Here is a 20,320-nt window from a genome sequence, read left to right as displayed (position 1 = left end):
AGAAATCACACTATAAAGATCTGCAGTTTATGAAGTAGTGAAAATGGCTGAATGGTTATTACAATAAGCTAGAAATTAGGAAATGTGAATTATTAATTTTGAATCTGCCACTGACTCAGGATGACCTTGATGATGTACTCAACTTCTTCTTTCTTTGTATCAGAAAACTGAAAAATAAATGTAATGTCACATTCTTTTTTCCTTTGGGACAAACTATGTACAAATGAATAAAAATGAAATTGCATATGTAGTAGATAGAATAAAACATGTTTGAGTTGGTTTGAATTTAACATACTGTTTAATAATTCAACATTTTTATACCTATGCAATAAATTTTTAAATAATTTCTGAAATGCTTTGAAATCTTCAGAAACAGTTTTATAAACGGCATAAATAATCATTTTACTTGATCGGGCAAATAAGAAGCAGAATACCATCGAACACAGATGTGAATTATTTTAATGTAGGAGTCTTTGGTTTGCTTACCCTTAAAGGAATAATTCGATCAGAACTCTTTCAAAAGAGCTGAATTAATTACAGAACAAGGAAGGGAAGAATCTTCTCCCTATTGAGCAATTAATATATTTTGTCTTAGGCCAATGAAGTAAAAAAATTACAGAACCATTGTTCTAGAAGCTTAGTACCTCCCCTTAGCACTCATTCAGTCCAGCTCCCAATTACATTCTTCCTTAGACTACATCTAAATAATTCCAGACACATATGTTCTTTATTTTAAAGGGTGTGAGTAAAATATATTTACAACGTCCATTTTAGTATTAACCTCAATGGATAGTCCTACCTTATACTGTCCTGATAGTTAAAAAACTCCCATTGCAGTATTATCCAGGCTGATCCATTATATCTTCCTTGCTATACGTCTTTACATGGTTGAAGATTATTACTGGAATTTATCAACTTCCTGTTCTCAGTATGCTGTAGTACAACAACAAACCTAGCACTATCCAGTTTTGTTTTGCTAAGCATTTTTTCCAAATGATTTTTGCAACAATGGAAGAGTACTCGGGTACTCAGAGTACTCAAGTTTCAGATAAAGCCTAAGATAGGTAAAGCCAAAGATAATTTATTATGTGATCAGTCATCATCCATCTGGAATTTTATTTTTCTTTTTTTTAAATATTTAATTGACAAAGATTGGATTTGCTTAAAATGAACAACATTATATATATATTATATATATACACACACACATATACATTGTGTAATGATTATCATAATCAAATTAACACATCCATCACCACTCATGCTGTACATTAGATCCCCAGAATGTATTCATCTTATCACTAAAAATTTGTATCCTTTAGTCAACATCTCTTCATTTCCCCCATGCTCCCTCAACCCCTGAAAACTATCCTTATACTCTTTGCTTCACGTTCAACTCTTTCAGGTTCCATATATAGTACAAGTATGGTCATATAAGGGGGTACCCCTCCAAAAAATGGAATTGCCCCTTTGGAGGGTGGGCCCCTTATAGTACAGGCTTTCCCAGCTACGTGTTTTAGGAACCCATCAGCATCAATGTACTAGCTAGCATTATTGTGAGAGGCTGCATTCAGCTTTAGTGAATTTTTTTTTTAACTGAGAAAGCAGGATTTATTGAGAGGACAGACAAGCTCCCACAGTGGGAGGGGACCCAAGTGAGTGGCCTGAATTTTTTTAATTGAATCTTTCAATGAGTGTGCCCATTTCATGATGGGTGATTTACAAGCACACCTACCCATACCACACTGAGTGTTCAGCATTTTTGACCAAAAACAGCATGAACCCCAGGCCCACCCTCCTTACTGACCAGGTCTTGCCCAAAGCAACTTTTGTTTGTTTGTTTGTTTGTTTCCTCAGATGAAGGAAGTCCTCAAAGGGTAACGTTTGCCAATGCAGAAGAGGTGAAACTAAAAAATGTCAGAAGCACTAGAAGTCTTCAAAATTGATGAGCTCAAAACCTGATTCAAGCAGTGGAAAAAAGTGAATTAGGTATATTTCATCAAATGGAGAGTACTTTGATGGTGATTGTAGTTTAAACATGTAGGAATAAATACACAATTTTTTAATAAATAAATTCTAGGTTTTCTGGGGCTCCCCCTTGTGCAGTATGTATCTTTTCATATCATACTATTTTGCTTAGCATAATGTCCTCCAAGTTCAAACCCAAAGGCAGGATTTCTTTCTTCAGACTGAATAATAGTCCATTGTGTGGGTGTCTATGTGTGTATACCAAGTTTTATATATATATATATATATATATATATATATATAGTGTGTGTGTGTGTGTGTGTGTGTGTGTGTGTGTGTGTGTGTGTGTGTGTGTGTACAGACACACAGTTTGCCATGGCACAAGTACTCAGGACTTTAATTTCACTGCCCATCAAGAAATACTACCTTGGAAACATATTAGAGCCAAATGCTGCAACTTCTTCTGAGAAGGAATCGTGTTATTTTTGTGACATAGATCACCAACATACATAGAGACTATGTATGTTTAAAACATTCTATCCTATATGTTCAGAACAGCACTGGACACTATGTGCAGCACAGCACTATGTAAAACAGAGATATCCATATCCTTTAATCTACAAACCATTTAGGAAAGTGACTTATGAGAATAAAACAAAACAACATTATAACAACTAAGATTTATACTAAACACATGTCAGGTGCTATGCTAAGTCCTTTATATAGACTTTAAAGGACTCAGTTTATATATTGTTTTTTCAAAACAGTGTATAAGTTAGGTATTATTTTCCTAATGTTTTAAAGAAGAAACTTGGGTGCCCAATGCAATACAATTACAAATAGTCTAATCAGGTTTGGCTAACTACAAAGCCCACACTGTAACCATTACACGACATGAATTCTCAATGAGTGTATGATCAATCAGATGCTAAATTCTATGGCAAGATATAAGCTAAGAATGGCAAAGAATTCAGAATTAACATATTGACTACAGGTCACAGAATGAGGTGTCACAAGGGAGGCCAGATTTCAGTATGATTTTAAAAAATGATTAGTAGTTAAATAAGTAAGTAAATAGAAAGGGGCTGTATATTGTAAATACCAAGTTATATAAACCTTGTGCAAAGGTCAGAAGACAGGAATAGCTTGTCATGATCAGGGAGACAAGTATCAGGTATGTGATCTGTTCCAACATGGTTATATATCTGAAGTATAATATTTTAATTTTACATATTTTCACATCAACATGTAAATGTGTGTTAGTTCTCACTAATGTTCAACTCAATAATGTCAACTTTAATTTATAAAAAGGACTTTGAAGGCTCTGGAAAGGGATGTATTTTATAATGTTATTATAAGTATTCAGGGTAGCAAAAGAGAGAAAGGAATTAAATTAGAGTCCAGATTATCAAATCTTATTTTATTTTACTCCACAAAACAAAAGTCCCCAAGGAAATATCTTGATTTATACCCTCTCAATATGGTACACAAATCCGGGATCTATATAATAGCTGAAGCTTGCTATTCCATTTCTATGTCACACCAACAAGAATGAAAACCAAGCGGTTCAAGCAGATGAAGTCCAAGACTGTATCTGCAGAGAATAAGAACCAAAAGCATCCCCAGATTCAAAGGTTAGCCTGCTTTTTCAGCCGTTTACTTCAGGCTGATTCATCCAGGTAAACCCAGCACCTCATCTATCACAATCTCCTCTCTCACCTTTTCCAACCAAAGCTATTTTCAACATTTGTCTTTTTGAAAGTAGGAAAATGTAAAGATGCTTGTCGACTGACTCAAGGAATACCTTAAGTACAATCACTCACTCTTTTAAATAAATAAATAAAAGCTAAGTTCACATCTAGGAAAGAAAGCATAATAACCTCAAAAAAAAAAAAAATGAGGGTAAACCGGGCTCGGTGGCTCAGCCTGTAATCCCGTGCCTTTGGGAGGCTGAGGTGAGTGGATTGCCTGAGCCCGCGGGTTCGAGACCCGCCTGGGCAGCGAGACCTCATCTCTACAATAAATCAAAAAATCAGCCGGGCGTGGTAGTGCGCGCCTGTAATTCTGGCTACTTGGAAGGCTGAGGTGGAAGGATCGCCAGAGCCCAGCAGGTCGAGGCTGCGGTGGCCGGGAGCGGCCACTGCACTCCAGTCTGGGCGACAGAGTGAGACTCCAACTCAAAAAAAAAAAAAGAGGGTAGAATACAGCAAAGTACTACAGGAATCTATCTGGAGAGATTTTTGAGAAATCTCTCAAAAATCGTGTTGAGGCCAGGCTCAGTGGCTCAGCCTGTAATCCCAGCACACTGGGAGGCCAAAGCAAGTGGATTGCCTGAGCCTGTGGGTTCGAGACCAGCCCGGACAACTTGACAAGACCTCATCTCTATAATAAATCAAAAATTAGCTGGGCATGGTAGTGCATGCCTGTAGTTCCGACAACTTGGAAGGCTGAACTGAAGGATCGCCGGAGCAAAGTAGGTGGACGCTGGGGTGGCCATGAGTGTGCCACTGCACTTCAGCCTGGGTGACGGAGTGAGACTCCAACTCAAAAAAAAAATGGTGTTGAAAAAGTCATAGAAAGGGACAGAAAATAAAATCTAATAAATGAGTCCAAGGAAATAATTACAGTCAATTCATTGAGCATTCATAATTCAGAACCAAGGTAATACTAGCATTTTTTGTTTGTTCAAAGAAATGATAGAAGAATGAAATATGATAGAAGAAAACCTAAATAATATATACAGCTAGGGAAAATCTGTCAGCCTTTGGCATCCAAGGAGCTAAGGAAGAAGGCCCTTTAGAATTTTAAAATATAGCAAAACACATTGATTTAATTGCCTATAATCTGAGGTCAAAGCTTTTGGAATGGATCTTTGTTCCTAGTAACAACTACAGCAACAGTATTTTTTGAGCATGTGCCATGAGTCAGATACTGCTGTGAGCACTAGAGAGGATACAGCATTAAAAGTGACAGACAAAGCCCTGTCTTTATGAAGCTTACATTCTGTCACAATGAGGAATGATAAATATGGTTGGACCAAAGAACAAATCATGACTAATTCTCTGGTTCAAATAATACTGCCTCATAACAAGGAAGCTTTCTTGCTGAATAAGCAATTTTACAGAGACCTGAATGTTTTCCATTAGGAGAAAAACACTTTTTAATAGGTATTTGGAGGTTTAAAGGAATAGGATGGGAGATAAAAGACAAATCCCACCAAGTAAGAGAAGAGCTAATGTTCTGACCCTTCTGAACCCCACCCATGGAGAAAACACAGCACTCTAGGTTTGGAGTCAGATGGATTTAGATTTGAAGCCCAGCTTCATGCCTTATTAGCACGATGACCTTAGATAAGCTACTTAACTCTTTTAACAGTTTTCTCATCTGTAAAATCATGCTAAAAAAAAAAAAACTCTCATCATATTGTTATAAGCATTTAATGACTTAATTCATAAATGTTTTAATAATTCTATGTTGTACATACTTATTCAATAAATAGCATAGGTGATTTATAGATAAATTTCATATGTCCTCTTTTCCTCATGTACCTGCAATTTACCTATCTATCCCCAATGCCATTCTCCCAAACTTCTATCCTTCTGCTCTTGAAACACACGCCTTCTTCCAGATTTACAATTAGCTAATGTAAGAATCTAATCACTGAAAATGTGTTAATAAGAAAGGATAAGAGAAAAGTACAGTGACTACTGCTTGCCAGCTCAAATACCCCTCTGTGGTAAAAGATGGTCTTGGAAACAAACTGTATTAAAACTGCATAGGCCAGAGCAGTGACCCATGGTATGAATTTTAAGCAGCATTATCTGCTACTTCTGTTACATGTGCTAATATCTAGACCACCAATAATTTTTTTAAAATAAACCTTAAACAGATATTTTATTCTTTTTTATATAAATTAAAGTATGTGAAAAAATCATGTATTTGTCTTAAAACTGTCTATAAAACAAACATAACTCCTAGGAAGATAGGGCCAGAAAGTGGTTAAATGTCCATGTAACACTTAGATAGAGAAAAATCTAAAATACAATTCTCTTTTCGGCCCAATATTTCCAGACCATACCATGTTGACTTAATGAAATTTAACTAAATACAGAAAACCTTACTTTGAAAACTCCATCCCTAAAATAAAAAAGAAATACTAATTTTTTAAAATTCAAAATGATTTAAAAAAAAAACAAACTTGTGAATTAGGCAATAGCAAGAACGTCACACCCTTTGCTACGCTAACAGGAAAGTCTCTAAACTGATGGACTCAATGCTTGGACATGCGAGTCAACAATTCAATCATTTTTCTCGATGCTATCCATCATTGAGCACATTCCTGAATTTCACACAACCTGTGTTAAACGTCTCTCTGTCCAATTCTGATCAGAATAAACATTTGATGGAAGTAAAAGCTTGACAACCCTGACACCTAGTGGCTATAAAAAACTGGAAACGATCCAGCATAGGAACAGCTAGCGATTGTGGCAGTATCTCAAAAATATAAAACATTTAATCATTATGAATATTAGGTTTATATAAATTCTAAAGGAAATCCTATAATTGTTTGGGTTCCTATACAAGGAAGCAAAAAAAAAAAACACTTGCATTTGTAAAGACTATTTTCCTTCAATCTTCCACATTTAGCAAATTTTTACTCAACTTCAAAAATCAAAGAAAACCAAAGGTCAAATATTTGGCATATTTATGACTCTTTTTTTTTTAATTTTGTACATCCACATCTTTTCTTGGTCTTCAGATGACTTTTCTCCTCAGGTCAAATATGAAAGCCATCTGGTCAAGCCATTACAGAGATTCCCTTTGTGCTACTGAGGTGTCCTTAGTCAAAGAGTAGTTGAATCTTCACAAACCGGCAGGAGTTTTCTTTAAGAGAGGTATAAGGACACATGTGGAAACCCCTAAAAGTATACATCTAAAAGCAAGGACTACAATGAACACTGCAGGAAGTTGGACTACAATGAACACTGCAGGAAGCTGTATGAGCACAACAGATTAGCACAGTACAACATATTTCTACCCTCACCATTGATAAGTCTCCTCAGACTCACCCATACCTCTCACAGGAGGGATGACGAGAAGCCTAAAGTTTTCATCTCCTCTACCAAGGAGAGCTCTGACTCCTACCTGCTGACGTTTGAAGGCTAAATAATCCAAATTTTCCAGCTCCTTCCCAAGCTTCTGGTAGGTTTTCTGGAGGTCAGTTTTGTTGGAAACATTTTTAAGAGATTCAAATGTCCTTTGAAACTGAAATTGAAAATAAAAGCAGATCATTAGGATGGCAGCATATTTTCATCAAATTCCCAGCTAGTTAACACAGAAATAGTCAATAATGAACCTCAGTTTCTCCCATTCACAATACAGTGATAACAAATGCTAGCTAATAATATTTCAATCAAATAATTAGAAACAATTATAAAAAGAAACTGTATCCTAAGTAGAACCAATGTTATTGCATGAAAGAGAAGCCTATTTAGTCCTCATTCTAACAAAAAATAAATTCTTTTTTTTTTATTGTATTTTAGGATACATTGCTGCTTTTGAAGAAAAAATTTGAAGGTAACTAAAAGACTGAGTCTTTCAAAGGACTATAGAACTCTTTCTATTCCATCCCCCCCAAAAAAATAATTTTTTTAAACTGATCTGGTTGGTAAAGGTTTTAATGTGGCCCAATATAATGCTGTGGTCCCATTACAAAAGTGTCTGTGAACTCTTAGTTTCTTAGGGGCTTGTACATATCTCTACTATAGATATATATAAAACTAATTGTAATTATACTCAGCTTAACTGCTACAGTTATGTGTGTAGGTAGTGTCTTGGGTTTTACTGAACAATTTAGACAAGTGACTATAATATGCTACAACTGTGTGTACTAAAAATATGTGAAAATAGTTGAATGTGGACTGTGTATATGTGTATGTAAAAATTTCTGTGTGGTGCTGCTGTGGGTACCTAACATAAAATATGGTCTAGTGAATTTTAACCCTAGCGGCCAGTTCTATGATACTGATATGCTAATGACAGGAGTAAGACTGTTGACTGAGTATTTGTTAAATTTTATTTTTGTGGCCAGAGATAAGCTCAGGAAAAACTTTAATGTCCTACCTTAAAAATAAAATAAATAAATAATAATGAATGTATAATTTCAAATCATAATGAGGAAGCATTTAAAAAGCTTTAATTCTAATCATGAAAAAACATAATTAATAAAAAGATAGCTGCTTGCATGATATTTTGCTATAATGGCATGGAACTTGGTTGTCTCTGTAAAAATATCTGTGCAGAATAAGTCACCCAGCAAACTTCAACAAGACAGATCTCTCAGGAGCTTGCATTTTTAGAAAGAAGGAACAACATTTTGATGATCAAATACATGTCGCATGTTCAGCAAATATTTATTCATTTCTTCTCTATAATACAAATGAGCAATGAAATCAGTTCTGCTGAATCAGAATGCTCCTGTTCATTTTTAAGTCAGATACTAGATAAATACAAAGGTGACAAATTGCAGTGAATTACAGAATACTGTCTGCTACTAATAATAAAGCAAAGGGAGCTCACAGAAATTGGATTATTGGTTTATTTTATTAAATTAGAACATAATTTAGAGGGTTAGTGATTGAAAAGGTCAAGTAAGGTAATTTGCAAAACATTTGCATTTGTGCCCTCTTTATGCCATTTATTTTCCATATTCTCACTCTGTGCCATTAGACAGATTTCTACAGATGGAGATTTCACCATCTTAAATACATACACAAGATCTCCACTGTGCCTGTGATGCCATGAGACAGGCTAATAAGATTGTATATAGAGTATAACTAAGTTTCCAGAGAAATGATTTGACCCTTACTATATCCTACTCTATGAAATAAGTCATACTAAAATGGCACGCTACTGAATCAAAACCTCACTTTCATGAAAACAACATGTTAATCTATATCCAAGGTGATAGAAGGGGGGAAAAATGGAAAATAACAATGCTAAGCTTCCATGACAGGACAGTAAATTAAATTAAGTAAATAATCATTTAGAACCTACTATGCACAAGGCACTATGAATAAAAAAGATACTTCCTGCCCTAAAGAAACGTACAGACTACTGAGGAATCTAGACATGAAACTCAGAAGCAGGAAGGATACTAACGTTTATTGAGTGCCCTGCTCAGCCCCAAGTACTTGATGCTTTCCAACTTAATCCTCATAGGAACCACAAGAGTTCCTATTTCTCTCTCCATTCTACAAGTGAGTAAACTGGGACTCAGAAAGTTTTATTGAATTGGGTTTTTACTACAACGTTCATGCTCTTTCTACTCTACCATTAACTCTAACACAAGGCAAAGTAGTAAAGAGAGTACAAAAAAAGAGATAAATATGACATATAGTGAAACCTCAAAAAACACTCTGATACTGACTGAGAGACTCAGAGCACACACAGAAGACATAAGAGAATTTGAGTTGGACCTCAAAGGAAAGGAAGTTTTTTCAGAGTCTTAAAGGGAAACCAATTCTACCTATCAGCTTAAACATAGTCACAATCTGTTCATTTCCCCTCTCTTGTAAAATAATAAACAAGATCCTTTCAACATAACTCTAATAACCTTTACATGAAATATGTATCACATTGTTTGACCATTTCTGTGCCTTGCCCATTTCTTGGTTCCTTCTCACTATGTTCAAATCAAAATAATACCTTATCTAAGATTCTAAACAATTTAAATAAATTTATCTATGAATTAATATAAGCTATTTTACCAACCAATTCATTTAATTATAAAACATTCTTTATCCCCTGCATTGTCTCTTCCCTCAGAAACATGAGCTCTACTTCTTAAATATTTCTTTTTTACATTTATCTCTGTGAACTTTATATGACTCCAAAAGGGAAAAAGGGAACTTTAGGGAAAACATGCTTGTAAGACTTCAAAGTAAGAAACACAAAAAACTAGTACTTCCAGGTAATATATCCATGACCAAAGAAGAAAGGGAGAAAATCCAGTAATAATATATCATCACAAGAATGTTTTAACGAAAGTTCAGAGTTTGCATAATATGGAGATTTTAACTTGAATTTTCATTATCCAGGACTTATATACTCCATTAATTGATAGTAAAGAGCTCAAATTACTCTAAAACTATGATTTCATTTACTTAAGCAGATTTTTTTCATGTACAACAACAAATAATTGTCAAAATCTGTGGTGTAACTTGGTAAAAAATCTGTGGTGTAACTTTGGCTTAGATACCTATTAAACACACCCCATCCCCATCTGCCTACATATACACTTAAAGATGTTAAAGAGTAAAAGCAATAATTTTACTTTGCTGTAGTACAGAGGATAAAAATAAGCCTGATTAAGTTGAGGCCTAGATTTTAAAGAATATTCACTTGGTTTAAGGATTTTTCTTTCTAAAAGTCCACCCTGCTTTATCATTGAAATAGACCTCTGAGATTTTCTACATTAGTTCAGTACATTATAATTTCCTTATATTGATTATTTCTCAAAATAAACTATCACCCAGTGGAGATAAGTTGAGAAAGGAAGCACAGTTAACTGAAGAGATTTTACTATTTGGGGATTTTAACTGTTCAAAGTTTTTAGTGGAAATTTAAAATGAGCTAAAAACTCCAGAATAATGTGTTGAACACTGAATTTACCCTGTGTTAATTTTTTAATATTATAGCCAAATTCAAACTTTAAGAAAAAGCTCAGTGAATCAATCTGAACAAAAAACAAACCTAGGCATGTTTTAAAACTGTTAAAACTGAATATTAAAATGGTGTCTGAACTGAAAAATAAATTCAATTTATTCTATTTGACTACCTTATCATATATCACAGGGAGTGCAAGACAAGAATAAGAAGTTGCAAACACTAAAATTAAAAATAATTTTTCATCAAATTATTTCTGTTTAGAAATAATAATAGCAATCTATCAAACAAAACAACAGAAACTATAACTTCTCATGTTACATTAAAGTAACTGAAAATCTGTTTGTGCAAGAGAAGCATTAAAAAAGGGCAAGGGGAAAATATCTAGTTTGACTCAGCATTCCCTTTACCCAAATACATTTTTTCTCCTTTTTCTTGACTATATATATAAATAAATCTAAGCCAATATTCTTTGTAAACTACATATCCAATAAGTTTGTAAAAATTATATAGATTCATGGAGTAATTTGAGAAGATTGACATGAAGAAATAAGCTGAAACAGCAGGGGAAAAAATGCAGACAGGGATCTGGCAAATAAAGCTTTCTTCACTCCTCCCCCCACCAGGCCCTGGTTTCCTTTTGTAATCATATCGATTGATTCAAATAACTTTAGAGCTGCCACAGCCTACTAATTCCCATAATTTAAAAATATCAAGTAGCATTGTCCTAAAACAAGAGCCAGCTGAACAGTCATCATGTTTCCATATTTAATAATTTGTACATTTGTACAGTGTGCTAGGTACTACCTGTTACATAAAAAAAAAATCTTATAGTCACAGAATTATGTGTACAAAAGAGTATCCAATAAATACCTGGCTGAAAGCATTAGATCACCAAGTATGATCTTAGTGTCCCTAAAATGCCAGTTTGAAACAATGCCAAAAGATTCTGGAGGTTAGAGCAAAAAGAAGGAACAGTCAAAAGAATAATATATTAATACTCTATAAATATTAATGTTTAGAGTAGAAAGAAATTGTTTTAAGCATAAGAAATAACTAATCTACCTTACTTAAATATGGCAACTACAGAGAAATCAAAAATGAAGTATTACAGAGAAAAAAATTATTTAATTTTTCTGAACTTAATCCACTGACTTTCATACATATTTTCCAAATGAACTTACAAGATGATAATATCACTTATTAAAAGGAAGTTTACAGCTGAAGCAGAAAATTAAAGCACAAATACATATCTCAAATTTTTTGCTGTAAGGAACAATTATAAAAGTTAGGAACATAGAACAAAATTGGGCATGGGATCTAAATTAGAAAAAGTCTGCTGTAGTTGAAGGTACACTTGTCTCAATGACTGGGATTCAAGTTTCTGCTATGTCATTTAATAACGGCATAACTTTGGGCAATTCACTACTAGTCAAATGCTTGACTGTGTATCTATAACATGGATCAAATTGACTTTGCCTGCCTACTTTATAAGAAAAATAAAAGACATTCATTCAGCAAATATTTATCAATGGATAACATGCCATCATGCAAGAAAAGAGAAAAAAAAAAAAGTTCTTACCCTTACAGGGTTTACAATCTAGTTTTATAGATTACTACTTTATAAATTTTAAAGTTCCATAAAATTGAAGAGACTCCATTGTCACCTTTCAGCGGTGAATGGGGACTGAACAAAACAGTTTTTCAATAATTATTTATTGAGCAGTATTTCTGTGGTGAGCACTGAGCTAGAAACTGCAAGAAACAGAAAGATACATTTACTTAAAGACGTTAACTGTTAAAAATGATTTCCCAGTGTTATTCCTATCCGCAAATCTAGTGGGCATGGGAACAAAGAGTGACAGCAAATGGGAACTAGGTCCACCAGGGGAGGGTGATGGAAACGCTCTAAAATTAGATCATGGTTAAAATTGTGTGACAACATTTATTCAAAATCATTGAATTGTACACTTAAAATGAGTTACTTTTTTGGTATATAAATCATACTTCAATAAAGCTGTCTTGAAGAGGGTCTTTTCATAAGCGTGTATTTTCATAAGCATTTATTAATGAGAAAATATAGGCAAATAAACATTCCCCGATTCATTTCTTCCGAGGAACAGCAGAACACAAATCACTATGTGATTCTTCACTTAGTGAGCTTCCCACCAAACCATGAGGCCTCAAATATATGCATTCACAAGGGAGGGATAAGCAGTGGATGGACACTGCCAGAGGAGGGAGGGAGGAAGGGGGCATGTAGCATCACAAAGGGTGCCTGGTCCTAAACTAGGAAATGTGAGGGTCGTTGGAGGTCCAGATTTCACCTGCACAGCCTGCTTGTGTAATTAACCCTGACTTGTACCCCATATAGCTATACTTTTAAAGAGTAAATAAATAAATCTACCTGAAGGACACTGGATGTACAAATTTGACTATTGTGCAACAATTTACTAATCTGGACCTTCAATAAACACTCAAATTCCCCCCCCAAAAAATGTGCATTCACACTATAAGCTTTCCCCCAAATTACCTCATGCAAACATACTTCTTCTCCTAATGCTTATTTCCCAGGGTTTTTCAAACCTATCTCTTGCCTATTTGCTCTCCTGAGCTATCTTTGTATTTACCATCTCTTATATGCTTCAAATCCAATGTATCTAAACTTATAAACTGCTTCTCCTCTATGCAAATCAACGCCAATACCCCACCAGAATCCTAGAAGAACCCTTAATGTTTTCCTCTCCTTCTGAAATAACTCCAATCATTTTTCAATTATAATGTGTACTTTCTTCCTCTCATTCATTCCCCCACTCCACCCAATCATTTCACAACTAGATGACTGCATCAGCCTTCTCACTGGTCTCGCTGTTTCCACTCTGACCACGCCCCCTCGACTGCCGCCAGAGTAATAGTCCTAAAATGCAAATATGTTTATACAAGGGGTCTTCAAAAAGTTTATAAAAATTGTGTATTATGTAAAAAAAATTATGAATTAGCCGGACGTAGTAGCGCACGCTTGTAGTTCCGGCTACTTGGAAGGCTGAGGCGGAAGGATCGCCGGACCCAACAGGTCAACACTAGGGTGACCATGAGTGTGCCACTGCACTCCAGCCTGAGTGATGGAGTGAGAGTACACCCAAAAAAAAAAAAAAAAAAAAAAACTAAGAATAGATTTTTTAAATGTTTGCATAAAAATAAACTCATACTAACTTGTTAGAATATGTCTGAACAGGATCTACTCTGAGCCATTAAGATAAGACATCAATCTGAAAAGAGGCCCTATCAACGCAATATGAATTCTGCTAAAATTGAAGGAAGAATAAACATCAAATTTATGGGGAAGCTTGAGTAGAAGAAGGGTAAAATCACTGGTGCTTTATGGATGTCTATGGGGACAATGCCCCAAAGAAATCAGCAGTTTACAAATAGATAACTCATTTTAAGAAGGGGCAAGATGATGTTGAAGATGAAACCCATGGCAGCAGACCATCTAAATCGATTTGCAGGAAAAATATAAAGCCTTGTCCATACCCTAATTGAAGAGAATTTACAACAGCAGAAACAACAACCAACACTTTAGACATCTCAACTGGTTCAGCTTATATAATTTCTGACTGAAAAATTCTAGTTAGGCAAACTTTCCACTAGATGGGTGTCAAAACCACTGTGCCCAGATCAGCTGCAGACAAGAGCAGAACTTTCGACAGAAATTGCAAAAAAGTCAGATCAAGAGCCTAAAGCAGTCCTTTGAATAATTATGACAGGAGATGGAACATGGCTTTACCAGTCTGATCCTGAAAGTAAAGCGCAAAGGAATGGCTACCAAGAAGTGGAGATGGTCAAGTCAAAGCAAAAGCAGACCAGTCAAGAGCAAAGTTCATGACATAAGTTTTTGGGATGCTCAGGCATTCTGCTCGTTAACTTTCTGAAGGGGCCAAAGAATGATAATATCTGCTTATTATGAGATTGTTCTAAGAAAGTTAGCCAAAGCTTTAGCAGAAAAAATGCCAGGAAACGCTTCACCGGAAAGTCCTCCACCACAACTCCACTGCTCATGCCTCTCATCAAACAAAGGCGGTTTTATGAGAGTTTGAATAAGGAATCATTAGGCATCCATTTACAGATCTGTTTTGGCTTCTGGCTTCTTTTTGCTTCCTAATTTAAAATATATATATTTCAAAGGCACTCATTTTTCTTCAGTTAATAATGTAGAGTCAGGCTCAGTTAATAATGTAGAACCAGGCTCACACCTACAATCCCAGCATTTTGAGAGACTGAAATGGGAGAATCACTTGAAGCCAGGAGTTTGAGACCAGCCTGGGCAACAAAATGAGACCTCATCTCTATTAAAAAATGGAAAAATTAGTAAGGTGTGGTGTGCATACCTCAGCCCCAGGTAATCGGAGGCTGAGGCAGGAAGATAACTTGAGCCCATGAGTTTGAGGCTGCAGTGAGCCATGGCCATACCACTGCACTCCAGTCTGGGTGACAAGATAAGACCCTATCTCAATAATAGTAATAATAACAATAATAATAATAATATAAAAAAGACTACGCTGATATGGTTAAATTCCCAAGACCCTTAGTTCTTTAGGGATGGACTAGATGGCTAGTATCATTGCTTACAAAAAGTGTTTTAAATTTGATGAAGCTTATGTTGAAAATCAAAGTTTATATTTTTATTTTTATCTTTTAATTCCATTTTTTCATGAAATGTTTGAAGTCCCCACCATATCACTTCCTTGCTTTAAATTCTTTAATAATCCTCCCTAGCTTTCAGACTATAGCTTAAGCTGTTTAACTTGGGACATAGATCTTTCACAAGTAGGTCTATATCTACCCCTCCAGGTTCAACTCTTGTTCCTCCCACACAATCACCCTTCATCTCAGCCATTCAGAAAGTTTACAAATCTTTAAGCATTTACTATTTTCTTCCATTAAAATGGCCTCTTCCTTGCCTTCTCTGTCCAGTCAATTCTTCAAATTCTGGCACGTTACTCATTCAATACACCTTCCCTTGACACAATTCCCATCATGCCTCCATAACATTTCGTACCAACTTCTATCATAATAATATATATTGTCAGTTTGCTTTTTATCCAGTCTATAAATCCCAGGAGAGCAGGAATTTGATAGTATTTTTTTTTTATTTGAATCCCTAGCACATAGTACAGTGACTGCCACAAAGTAAGCACACAAGAAATAACCATTTGCTGAATTAATAAGAGCTAACTAGATTATACTGATCCTTTCTTTAAAAAAATAAAAATTTTACATGGTTTAAGTGTGTAGTATTTTACATGGTTTAAGTGTGTGTAGTCAAAGGACATAAAATTTCAGTTAAACAAGAGGAATAGTTCAAGAGAGCTATTGTACATCATAGTGACTGCAGTTAATAGCAATATATAATATATTATTATATATTAATCTATAATTATTATAATTATATATTATAATTGTAATATATAATGTATGTTATATATTAATATTTAATTGCTATATATATTACAAAGGGAATAGATTTTAAGTGTCCTCACTAAAAAAAAAAATGGTAAGTAGGCAAGGTAACGCATATATTAAATAGGTTGATTTAGCCATTCCAGAATGTATACATATATTTAAAACATCATGTTGCATACCATAAATATATGTAATTTTTATTTGTCAAAGTAGAGAAGGAGGATACAGAGGGGATGGTTAATGGCTACAAGAACACAGTTAGGAGGAATAAGATCTAGTGTTCAGTAGCACAATAGGCTGACTACAGTCAGCAATAAGTTATTATATATTTCAAAATAACTAAAAGTGGAATTTGAATGTCCCTAACACAAAGAAATAATAAATATTTGAGGTGTTGGCTATCCCAATTACCCTGATTTCACTGCTACACATGTATGCTTGTGTCAAAACATCATAAGTACAACGGTTATGTATCAATAATAAATAAAAATTTTTAAATACTTAATATGTAAATTTTTTTTTTTGAGTTGGAGTCTCACTCTGTCGCCCAGACTGGAGTGCAGTGGCCGCTCCCGGCCACCGCAGCCTCGACCTGTTGGGGCTCCAGCGATCCTTCCGCCTCAGCCCTCCAAGTAGCTGGAACTGCAGGCACGCGCTACCACACCCGGCTAATTTTTTGATTTATTATAGAGATGAGGTCTCACCAACTTGCCCAGGCGGATCTCGAACCCGCAGGATGAGGCAATCCAGTCACCTCAGCCTCCCAAAGCACAGAATTACAGGTTGAGCGAACAAGCCCGGCTAATTATGTAAATTTTTCAAGTAAATGTTTCCCTCTTCCCTTAAGTTTTCAATATGACATTCATGACAAATACAACCAATGTGCCCTATGTGTCTCTATTTTTTGTTTCTTCTATTGCATCTTAAATACCAATATTGACTTGCTTTTTTCTTTAAATCTTAACATGGCTTTACATATCTTGCTTAAGCTCTCCTGCAAAACACACATGGCTTCTAACAGCTCTTAGTCATACAGTAATTTCTCCCCTTATAAGCTGCTAATATTTTTAACAATAAAAAGCTTTAGAGAATATTTTTGTTGTTACATATCTACCTTTTAATAATAGAGGTGGCCTCAAAAAGTCCCAGCTACCAATATAATAATCCATAATTTTCTGTCAATGCAGCAAATATTCATCATATTCAGAATCATTGTTTGACTTACAAATGCTTTATAACAATTTTGTAAACATGTAAAATGTGTATATGACATAAGTTATTAAATTCTAGACCCATTTCCTGTAAAACACTGGTCTATTACCTAATCCAAAGTGATCAACATTCCCAAAACAAACAAAACCCGGTTATGATATAATAAGTGGAAAAAGTTGGAAAAGTTCATTCAACTCGGGAGTCAAATTTTTTTTCCATTCACTTTTAGGAATAAGTACAATATTGCACTCCAAGAGCCAAAAAGTGAGAGTAAGACTCCATCGTGAAGAAAGGTAAGATAGGGGAATGAAGGTGAAAAAGGGCATATCAGTTTTTGCCAGGTAGTTTAGGTAGTATATAATTTAATTATAACAATACCCTTTCAAAGTATTTAGAATAAGTTTTGTAGTCCCTATAACTCAGAAAAAGAAACCAAGTTTTTAACTTTCCCATAGTTATCAAACTAATCAACGACAGAGCCAGAATTCAAGAAAGGTCTCCATGCTGCCAAGCATCATGTTTTCTCCTCACATTGTCCAGACCCAGTAAGCACAAGCCATTCAAACCTATTTTTTTCACATAAAATTAGCCCTTATAAAATCCAGATACCAATCAACAGGATGTGGAATCCTGAGAAATATAAAGAGTACAGAGAAGTTTGAAAAACTTGAATAGCGTCAAAGAGAAAATTTTTAACTTAAATTTCTATAAAAAATTATTAACAAAGATGACAACATAGTCAAACTGCTTTTCCAAGTATCTCCCATTGACACAGAAAAATAGCATTTTTTTCTCTGTTCTCTGTTATTTTTCATTTGAACCTGTTTTCCCCCAAAAGAAAATATATAGCTCCTTAAAAAACTAGACACCTTTGGAAGTGCCAACTCAGGAATCCTCGATAATTTAATTTGGCAACTTGCCCCATGGAGAGTAGTTCAGTGATCCATGTTTGCGCCAGTTCGTAGTCTCAGATTATGTACTCGTGAATGCTCAATTGTAATTGCTTCTCTGTGGGCAGGATAATTTAACATAGATAAGAAAGTATAAATAAATCAGGAAATACATAGATACAAACTATTAATCAAAAGTAGAGTAACATCTCATTTACCTGACATCTAAAAGGGAGTATACTTCAATAGAAGTGAAAAGATCTGTTACTCAGAAAAAGCCATAAGAAGGAAAAACAGAGCAAGACCACTAAAAAAAAAACATTGTGAGAGTAGAGAAATTCTTTTATGATGTTAAATACAGAACAAATACATACATATATATCATATATAATTATATATTATATATACACACATATATATAAGGAGTTTGCATAAGAGTATCAGAAGAGGGGGAAATAAGCCAGAAGCCTGCATGAAATAGTAAAGATGGAAGGAGGGAAGAGGTCATTACATATAAAAAAGGGCAAGAAATAAGAAGATACCCCACTATTTTGGGAAAAAAATGTACGTGACCAGAAGAAGAAATTCATATCTTTAAAGTGTATGCCTCCCCCCAAAAACAATTTTATAATAGATTATTATATATAGTGGTGAGAATGTGTGTTTGTGCACATGTGTGTATGGTTATATATGTGTGATAGATGACTACAGAATTCTTCTCAGGGAGAACGTTGGTTATACTGAGGAAAATACTTTAAGGAGTAATTTAAGATGGATTGTGATATCCTGAAGGCACAAATTAGTAGAAGCCAAGTGGGGTGGTGAAAAGATAACCTTTTACTGCACTAAAATGAACAGAATTTTGAAGTGTGGGAGAGCAGATAGAAAGTGAAAGAGCAATGAGATGAAATTGCTAAAGGACTTTGATGACTTGTTACAAACTGAAGCTACTTAGAATATTTTGTTGCAATACAGAAATCCCTCCCTTACATTTTCCCAGATTTCCATAAAGTTTGCCATATTCCTAGACATGCCTTGTCTGATAGGGTTGTAGAATGTATGTGTCTGTGTATCTGCATATGAAAATCAAGGCGGAAAGGCCAACTTCCAATTCTGGGTGAACACAATGTAGAATAGAGATTGAAAGTCAATCTATAAATGAAAGTACTTCAGTGGAAGCAAAAACTTGGAGCCAGAGATGACCTTGAGAACATGAGTTCCTGGAGAATTTGCAGAAATCTTGGGGAGAACATTATACTTGACAGGACATTAAATGAAGGTCCAAACTAATTATATCGAGATTTTAAGTGCAAGAAGATACCAGCAAACAAGTAGTTTTTGACCATGCACAAGTGAGTAATTGAAAACTGAAAGTCAGGAAAAAATAAAAGCGAGCAAGCAATGGTCACTTAAAGGTTTTAGCAGGTTATTAACAACAAGTCATTCCAAACTAATTTTATTTCCTTTATAACTGAGGTTACTAGACTGATAAAATCCACGTTGCCATAGACAATGCATTTTGATTTCAAGAAGGTCTTTCAAAAAGTGCTTGAGGGGAACCCCTTTGGGTCCCATCCCACTGTGGGAGCTTTTGTGTCCTCTCAATAAATCCTGCTTTCCAAAAAAAAATTTTTTAAGTGTTTGAGGATGAAATAAAGAAGTATGGTTTACACAATAGCCCAATGAAGCAAGCTTGAAGTTCATTCTCAACTTTACTCAAAGTGTGTTCATATTTGATTAGTATTATCTAAAAGAAGCAGATGATACTGTTTTCCATGTAATGAAACATTTTTAATGAATAAATTTGAAAATGATACCAGGTTAGGAAGGGAAGACAAAATCAAGAGTCAATAAATCTTGACAGACTGTAACAAAAGCCAGAATTAAGATAAAAGTCAGTGAATATAAATAAACTTCTACTTCTATATATATTTTTTAAAATCAGCCGAGGAAGACTTGTATTAAGAGTAGTTTGAGTCGAGACTTGAAGGTTTTAATTGCTCTAAAAATCAATATGAACAGACAGCAAGACTACTGTGATAGGTAAAATCATGTAAATCATGTTAGTCATTAAATCAGGGATGTAATTGTCCATTTATATTATGGCATGTTCACATTAA

General features: G+C 34.7%; 1 protein-coding gene across 1 annotated transcript in view; it reads right to left on the bottom strand.

Annotated features, from left to right (window-relative positions):
- The window catches only part of CTNNA3 (catenin alpha 3), a 435,250-nt gene that overhangs the window by 310,795 nt on the left and 104,135 nt on the right, over nt 1–20,320 (bottom strand). Inside the window, exon 5 of the mRNA XM_021714606.1 lies at nt 7,114–7,233. Coding sequence (XP_021570281.1) covers nt 7,114–7,233 — 120 coding nt within the window. The remainder of the gene's footprint in view (nt 1–7,113; nt 7,234–20,320) is intronic.

The sequence above is a fragment of the Carlito syrichta genome, unplaced genomic scaffold (assembly GCF_000164805.1).
Source record: "Carlito syrichta isolate Samal-C Ts95f unplaced genomic scaffold, Tarsius_syrichta-2.0.1 Scaffold305686, whole genome shotgun sequence".
Taxonomy (NCBI): Eukaryota; Metazoa; Chordata; class Mammalia; order Primates; family Tarsiidae; genus Carlito; species Carlito syrichta.
Note: the sequence above shows the minus strand (reverse complement) of the source record. Positions and strands in the feature narration are given on the sequence as shown.